The sequence below is a fragment of the Cucumis sativus genome, chromosome 7 (assembly GCF_000004075.3).
Source record: "Cucumis sativus cultivar 9930 chromosome 7, Cucumber_9930_V3, whole genome shotgun sequence".
Lineage (NCBI taxonomy): Eukaryota > Viridiplantae > Streptophyta > Magnoliopsida > Cucurbitales > Cucurbitaceae > Cucumis > Cucumis sativus.
The window spans coordinates 13,340,099-13,349,393 of NC_026661.2; the positions used below are offsets into that span (position 1 = coordinate 13,340,099).

The following is a 9,295-nucleotide window of genomic DNA, read 5'->3' on the forward strand; positions in this document are numbered from 1 at the left end:
TGTGTGAACGGTTGGATTACGATACAACCTAATTAAAAAAATGAATTTGAATACAATTTTTTGTAGCAAAGGTACGAACAATTTACACAAATGCAAAAAATATTATCACATTTTTCATTTTGTATTGGCTTCGCAAAAAAAAAACAATAATTTCATTTCCAGAAAAGAAAATTATGTATCTTTTCTCATATTAGGGTTAACGTCCAATTAAAAAAAATTACATAAATAAAAAAATATAAATTTTTTTGTCATAATTCTTCCCCCAAATAATCCTTCTCCCAAAGGATTATAATAATCTTCGGTAATCCTTTCACTTAATCCTTCTCCCAAATAAGGATTATAATAATCATTTCCTCCACTTAATCCCTCTTTTTCTTATTCCTTTTCTCTCTTATTCCTTTTCTTTCCTCAAACGCCCATACAATATATATCACATTTATTATTATTTTTTAAAAAATATATAGGTCCTCAATCATCAATAAATACGTGTTAGAAAAAAGAAAAAAAAATCAAATCTCAAATTCAAACATTAAATGAAAGAAGAAAAAACATTAAATAAAGGAAATTTTTAAGAACGGTATATTTTACAAAATAATTACAACCTATAACAAATTATATCACTGATAGTCATTGATATGTTACAAATTCTATCATTGATAGTCATTAATATGCTACAGCGATAGAATAGAAAACTATCAGTTATAGAATTCAAAATTTTGCTATAGTTTGTAAATATTTTAATTTATTTGCTATTTTAAAAAATGCCCCTTAAGTAAACACATTTTATTTCTAAAACTCTTCATCTCATTTTTCTTCATGAATAGATAAATTTAACCCCTCATTTTATTTTTGTTAGATATCTCCTTTCTTATGATGTTAGTCTTCTCTGTTAGTCATCTCCTTTTTTTTTTTTTTTGTTAATAATGTTTGTCTCTTTTGTTGGATTTTATGTCCTAAAATTTATAGATAGTAAATTGTAATTCGTTGACCGTTATTAATAAAATGTTATTATAATTTCAATAAAGCATTATTGATTATATTATTAGTTTTGCCTTTAATAACCTAAATCCAATAAACTAATATCTTAAGTTGTTTGATGAGTATTGAAAGAGACATACATGGATCAATGTTTAAGATACAACTTAAAGGGTCTATAGTATAGGAATAATGTTGGATATTTTATCCTGTTAACGGTATACGTACGACTCACTTTGTATTTGATACGTACTCAAAGATCCAACACGTTCGTGTAGGTGACATGTGAGTGAGGTGGGGTGTAAGAATAACTCGGGTAATCTGACAACCTGGACTAACCCAACCCATCGCCTTTCTTGGCAACTTCCTCAAGCCGCTTTTCTAAGAACCAGATGGAATTAAGAACTTCCACCAGGTACAACATTTCCTCTTCGATTTCTACAAGTCGTTCATTATGGGTTTTGTTAGACTGTTTCACCACTGTCTCAAACCTTCAACTAGCCAATTCTGCTTTGATACCACTTGTCACAATCGCAACATTTAAAACACGAGACGAGTCAACTGATCACAATCTAAAACTCGTGGACAAACTCAATGTACAATTCAACTTTCCCTCACGTTTTTGGAAAAATGTTTTAGAAAACGTGAGAGAGAAATAAATTCATTGAAATCGTTGTTAAAACAAGTATTGAAGACTATCAATTACAATAAAAAAGCATAGATTGCAAAGAGTACGACAAGGCTTCACTACAATAATTACGGTCATCCCCAACGTAGTAGAATGTGGTCGAAAGTTTTTAGTATAGGTTGTTTTAGATATAGATAGTTTCCAAAATACCCTTTTTCCAATTTTTTTTTTCTAAAAACGTCCATTTTTCCAAATCATCCCATGATTCCATGGTGAGAGCCAAACACCCCCCCGGCCCTTCCTACAAAGCAAAAGAATGAAAAAGAAAATCCGTGATAGCCGACGTCGTCCGATGGAAAGCGTCTTTCACCGGTCTTTTATTAGGTGCCGCTCTCGCTGAGGTTCTCAAGTAGCAGGGTAGTTCCATGTAGCAGATCCCTCCAACACTCCGCTGCTCTCCAACTCGCCTTCCTCGTCCCATGGTGTTGCCACCGTTCGGTGGAACCAACATTTTCACCAGTCGTGCAAGACGTTCCAAATTGTGAAAGGATAGGTTTATGGTTTCAATGGATTTGGACGTTTCACATGTCCATTTCTCCCAAAAGTCTTTAATTTGAAAACCAAGCCCTCCTAAATTTACCCTCGTTTTTCGGTAATTTCCCCTCATTTTTCGATCTTACCCTGTCTTGTAGTTTACTTTTTTGTTCTTGGATCCTTAAATGATCAGAATTTTGTGTAATTACTTCCTTCAAATTCATCGGCTTCGTTGTTCACCATCTCTCACATTATTCATACCCAGAAAGTTCTTTTTATCTGTTCAATCACCTGGAGTTTTGAGATGCCGAAATAAGTGTACCACCATAAATTTATCTTCCATTGACTGCTCTGGCCTTGCACAATCTGTCATATCAAGGTGTTCACTTTTTCTTGAGAATGAAGGGAATGGCTCAGCATTGCCTAATCCTTCTCTCATCGACTTTTTATTGGAGATCTCTGATGTTGTACCGGAGTATGCACGCAGAATTAGGCGAATTCCGGAATTAAAGCCTGAAGATGTGCTTAAATTGTTTATTGAGTTTCAATCAGAGGTTGGGAAGAATGGGATTCAAGTTAAGAAAGTTGAGTGTTTGTGGAGAATTTTTAAATTTGCTAATGAGAGTAGTGGGAACTTCAAGCATTTACCAAGGTCGTGCGAGATCATGGCCTCTCTTCTCGTCAGAGTTGGGAAGTTTAAGGAAGTTGAGCACTTTCTTTCTGAGATGGAGAGTCAAGGAATTCTGCTGGATAATCCTGAAGTTTTCAGTTGTTTAATTCAGGGTTTAGTTTGTGAAGGTAATCTAGAAAGGGCTGTTTTGATATACGAAAAAGTGAGGCGGCGATGTAATTCTCCCTCATTGTCATGCTATCATGCTCTCCTCGATTCTTTGGTTCAGAAGAAGAAAACACAAGTAGCACTTGCAGTATGTACCGATATGGTGGAGATGGGATTTGGTTTGGGGGATGAAGAGAAGGCTTCTTTTGACAATGTCATTAGACTACTTTGTTGGCAGGGAAATGTTCTTGAAGCTAGGAACCTTGTGAAGAAGTTTGTGGCTTTGGACTTTAGGCCTAGCGATGAGGTTCTTTATCAAATTACAAGGGGTTACTGTGATAAGAAGGATTTTGAAGATTTGCTGAGTTTCTTCTTTGAAATTAAAACTCCCCCAAATGTTTCTTCTGGCAACAAAATCATTTATTCTCTTTGTAAAGATTTTGGCTCTGAAAGTGCATATTTGTTTTTACGAGAGCTTGAGCATACGGGCTTCAAGCCTGATGAAATAACCTTTGGGATTTTGATTTGTTGGAGCTGTCATGAGGGAAATCTTCGACAAGCTTTTATTTACATGTCGGAGTTATTGTCCAGTGGCCTAAAGCCAGATTTACATTCATATAATGCTCTCATTAGTGGGATGTTCAAGAAGGGCCTCTGGGAGAATGCCCAAGGCATTCTTGCTGAAATGGTAGATCAGGGGATTGAACCTAATTTATCAACCTTCAGAATTCTTTTAGCAGGCTATTGCAAAGCTAGACAATTTGAAGAAGCAAAAAAGATAGTTATTGAAATGGAAATATGTGGTTTTATTAAACTTTCTTCTGTAGATGATCAATTGTGCAAAATATTCTCTTTCTTGGGGTTTAGTGAATCATCAGTGAGGTTGAAAAGAGACAACAATACTGGTGTTTCTAAGACAGAGTTCTTCGATACCCTTGGAAATGGGCTTTATTTGGACACCGACCTAGACGAATATGAGAAAAGGCTTACCAAAGTTCTTGAAGAGTCGATATTACCTGATTTTAATTTGTTTATAATCGAGGATTGTAAAAACAGAGACTGTAAAGCTGTATTAGGATTGGTAGCTGAAATGGATCGATGGGGACAAGAATTAACTTCAGTAGGCTTGATGAGTTTATTGAAAAGAAATTGTAAATTGAATTCCAAAATTAAGCCTATCATTGATGTTTGGGAGAGAAGGCCATATATGATTGCTCAATTAGGTGCAGACACTTTGAGTTTGCTTGTGCAAGCATATGGCAAAAGCAGGTCAACTTCTAGTGGAATTGGAATACTAAATGAAATGATCCAAATGCGTACTGAAATAAAGAATGAAACGTACAAGGCTCTTATAAATAGTTTATGCAAAAAAGGAAACTTAAATGATCTTCTTCACTGTTGGGATAGAGCTCGTAAAGATGGTTGGGTTCCGGAGTTGCATGACTGTAAATCACTCATCAGTTGTCTCTGCAAGAAAGGAAAACTCAAAGAAGTTTTCTCTCTCCTCGAAACCATGCTGGTGTCTCATACACACTCAAGGTTGGATATACTTAATATATTCCTTGAAAGGCTTTCGGAAGTAGGGTTTGCTACAATTGGACAAGTATTGGCAGAGGAGCTTATGTCTCTTGGATTTTCCGTTGATCAAAAAGCATACGAACTTCTTATCATTGGATTATGTAAAGTGAACAATATATCAATAGCATTTAGTATATTGGATGATATAATGGGTAGGAGTATGGTTCCTTCCATTGATGTTTGTCTTCGATTAATTCCTATATTATGCAAAGTTGGTAGATATGAAACTGCAGTTGCATTAAAAGAGATGGGAGCTTCCAAGCTGTCGTCTTCTTCACATAGAGTGTTTGGTGCACTAATGAAAGGTTTCTTTATGATGGGAAAGGTTAGAGAAACCTTGCCTCTAATCCAGGATATGTTGTCTAAAGGTATTTCTCTAGATGCTGAGATTTATAATAATCTGGTTCAAGGGCATTGCAAAGTGAAAAACTTTGATAAAGTCCGAGAGCTCCTGGGCATTATTGTAAGGAAGGACTTCAGCCTTTCAATGCCGAGTTACAAGAAATTAGTATGTTTTATGTGTATGGAAGGAAGAAGTCTTCAGGCATTGCATATAAAAGATCTCATGCTTAGAAACAGCAAATCCCATGACTGTGTTATCTATAACATTCTTATCTTTTATATTCTCCGAAGCGGGAATGGTTCACTTGTGCCAAAAATTTTGGATGAACTATTGCATGGAAGGAAATTGATACCTGATGGTGTAACCTATGATTTTCTAGTATATGGGTTTTCTAAGTGCAAAGATTTTTCCAGTTCCAAATTATATCTCTTTACCATGATCCAACTGGGGTTTCGTCCCAGCAATCGGAGCTTGAATGCTGTAATCAGCCACCTTTGTGATATTGGACAGCTTGAAAAAGCGTTGGAGCTGAGCCAGGAGATGGAATCTAAGGGATGGGTTCATAGTTCAGCTGTACAGGATGCAATAGCAGAGTGTCTCATTTCAAATGGTAAGCTTCAAGAAGCAGAATGCTTTTTGAATAGAATGGTTGAGATGAGTCTCATACCTGAACATGTAGATTACAATAACATAATCCGGAAATTTTGTCAGAATGGTAGATGGTTGAAGGCAATCGATCTTATAAACATAATGCTTAAGAAAGGAAACATCCCAAATGCTACAAGTTATGATTTTGTCATTCAAAGTTGTTGTGCTTACAAGAAGTTGGAAGAAGCCGTAGATTTTCATACTGAGATGCTGGACCGGCGCCTAAAGCCGAGCATCAGGACATGGGATAAGCTTGTTTATTTATTATGCAGAGAAGGGCAGACAAAAGAAGCAGAAAGGGTTTTGATGAGCATGACAGCGATGGGTGAAAAACCAAGCAAGGATGCATATTGCTCCATGCTGGACAGATACCGCTATGAGAATAATCTTGAAAAGGCCTCAGAGACAATGAAAGCAATGCAAGAAAGTGGTTATGAGTTGGATTTTGAGACACAATGGTCTCTCATAAGCAAACTAAACGACACCAATCTCAAGGATAGTAACAACAGTAACAGTAACAAAGGCTTTCTCGCAGGACTTCTTTCGAAGAGTGGATTTTCCAGGGCGTTGATTCCTTAGCAAAGCCAAGATGGAGATTGCAAAGGTTATCGTTATTCTTTTTTGTGACATCAATAGCTTTCTCATTTGTTGTCTAGAATAAATTGTCCAGGATGATAAAACTAACCCTTCAACATCAACAATGTGACCCACCCACGTACACGTTACCTAAAAACCAGAAAACCAGATGTAGTAGAGTTGGATGGTTTGTCTTGTACACAAGTTACCCCCACACTTACATGGGAAAAAACGTTTAGACTGACTTACAAATTGTATGGTAGACTGTATACAAGAAGTATTTGTACTTGTACATGAAATCAACATATAGAATTTAGAAATGATATGGAAAGCAAGGGACAAGGAACGAACTATGTCTTCAAGTATAACTTAAATGAGAGTAACTAAATTTGGATACAGGTATTACTTTATAAGTAAAGCATAAAACTTAATTGAGCCATAAGTTATCCTGCAAAATTTGTATCGATGTAAGCAGCCTGTAAGGCATTTTGTTTTTCTTCCAATATCCTTCATGCTTTAGACATGCTTTAAAGATGTATAACAATCATAATAGAAGCCCTTAAATGAACTCAAGGATAAAATTAAGCTAGTAGGTCTAAACACATCCAGCACCACCTAAACTTCCTCTTGTCAGTTTGAAAGTCGGAGGAAGAAACAGGATCAAGATTTGTGGTCCATGCCACAAAAGATAGAAGCTTTTGCTTTAACTTTGTGGGTTGATGTTTTCTCCATATAAATTGAGAAGGGATAGAGATTAGAGAAGGTTATTTGATGTTTTCTTCCCCGGATATGATCATGGGTTCTGATATGCAGTTGTGAAGAAAATTCTATTGTAATTGCATCATCAATAAGTACGCTTTATATATCAAGCACATTTTGTTGAAAGATAAAATTACTTAGAACGTGTCAATCATTATCTTATTTACATTTAGTACGTATTAATGGAAATTATTTCAAAAGATAATAAATTTGAAAAGTATTGTAAACAGATGATCTAGAAATGCTATAAAAGTGACAAGTTGCCATTTTGAACAGATTAAGGATTTGGATTGGATTGGATTTTCATGTGATTAAATGAAAAAATAAGTTGTTTGAAAAAAAGAATTGTGTTTGACGAACACTTAAAATAGATTTTGAAAAAATGAATTTATAAAATAATGTAGCTTAGGATATAGTTTTTATAATGGATAATCGGGGTTTATATAAGTGGGTTGGAGTATATAAGTCGGGTTAGAGTAGATTGTAGACCAATCTGAAGTATACAGATTGGCAAAAAAAAAAAAAATGAAATATATATATATATATATATATATATATATATATATATATATATATATATATATATATATATATATATATATATGGGTGTGTCATACAATATCCATTCCATTCAAAATAAGTTTTAGGTTTATATATATATATCGGTTTGGGCCAGGCCAACCTGACCCATTATCTGTACGACTCGGCTATAACTAAACTATTACAGTTTAATTTGGGTTGGTCAGATTATCAATTTTTTTAATAATCATGGTAGCAACTTTTAAAACAATTTGCAAATATAGCAAAAAAAATTGCTTTTTTTGTATATTCCTAAAATAACCTTGTTTTAAAAGTAACGGGTATGAGAAACATTTTTAGAAGAATTAATTAATGATATAGGAAACTTTATACCAAATAACAAATATAGCAAATTTTCTCTAATATTCGAATTATTTTTTGGTTGATTCCAAAAGTAAGTTAATTTCAAATGAAAAAAAATATAGTTTGGTTTTCTTTGTCATCCTCTTAACTTAACACTCATCGTATTTGTTGAGATTGCTGTATCCTTTACGTGCTCAATCCATCTTCTTCGACGTTTTTCTCCTCTTTACTCATGCCAGAATTTGTAAGAAACAATCAAGTTGAAAGTTTGATTTTCTTGACAAATGAATTTTTCAGGTTCCATCCAAGAGAATATTAGAAGTTTATTAGAGCTAATGAAAATTTTAATTAAAGCAACAACAATCAAGAGGCTTAATCATCTTATGAGTTTAAACTTCATATAATCAATTAACAGGTGGAATTCCAAGTGAAGCGAAATCCCATTGATTTTCATCAAAATTTTCGTTTTATCTTTGCTTTGGTTTATTATTAGAATGAATTCATTGGCGCCAAATTTCATTGCTTGTTCATATATACATTTCTACAATCAATTACATGAAACATCATTAGTAATAAGAGTGTTTTTATGAGAAAACAAAATAAAACAAAAACACCACCAATAGAAATCCATACATTTTCTTGAAAAATATAAATTTAACTTTTGTTTTAAGTCTATAGTTTAGTGTTAAAAACTTAACGTTGATAGACTCTACTCCATACCAAATAAATGACAATGAAATTATCTTAAAAGCAAAAAAACTTTGATAAGAAGTTCAATTTTCTTCTAAGTATATGTTAATGATAGAAACCTATCATTGATAGACTCTGAACAAAAAAGAAAAAATCAATCACTTTAAATATATTTTTTATGACATGGTTCTATTATTGAGGAAAGTTTATCGATTATAAAAGTTCATCATTTATAGAAGCATTAAGATCAATTTCTATGAATTATTCAAAGGAAAATTTTTAAAAATAGCAAATTTTGCAAAATATTTACAACCTATAGCAAAATTTTTAAATTCTATCATTGATAGTCACTGATATGCTACAGTTATAGAAGTCTATTAGTGACTATCATTGATAGAATCCAAAATTTTGCTATAGTTTGTAAATATTTTAATTTATTTTACTATTTTTAAAAATGCCCCTTATTCAAAACTAAACAAAAATTGTGAATCATGGTAATATGTTTTCAAGTATATGAGTGGTTTCATTGTCAATAGAAGTTTATCGATGATAAAAGTGTATCACTTAGGTTGGAACCATTATTAATCAACCTTTTTTTTATCGTTTATAGAAAATAAAATAAAAAACATGAACCACAATAATATATTTTCAATGATATGCTTCTTCGGTTGATAGAATTTTATCACTTATAAAAGTATATCATTGATAGTGTGCTATCACTAATAGATATTTGATACAAAAATATTGGTGATAGAGGTATATCAACAATAGTTTGCTATCACTTAATAAGCTTATATATTTCTTTGATAAAATCCTATATGTGATACAAAAATATTGATGATCATAATATAGTATCAATGATAGATTTCTATAAAAGGAGTATATCAATGATGGGTCGTTATTA

At 33.1% G+C, this 9,295-nt stretch overlaps 1 protein-coding gene across 1 annotated transcript; it reads left to right on the plus strand.

Annotated features, from left to right (window-relative positions):
- The first annotated feature begins 2,322 nt into the window (after nucleotides 1-2,322).
- LOC101214957 (pentatricopeptide repeat-containing protein At5g15280, mitochondrial) lies at nucleotides 2,323-6,063 on the plus strand. The gene has a single exon (XM_004139709.3). The coding sequence runs from the start codon at nucleotides 2,323-2,325 to the stop codon at nucleotides 6,061-6,063; it is 3,741 nt and encodes a 1,246-aa protein (XP_004139757.1).
- Nucleotides 6,064-9,295: the final 3,232 nt, after the last annotated feature.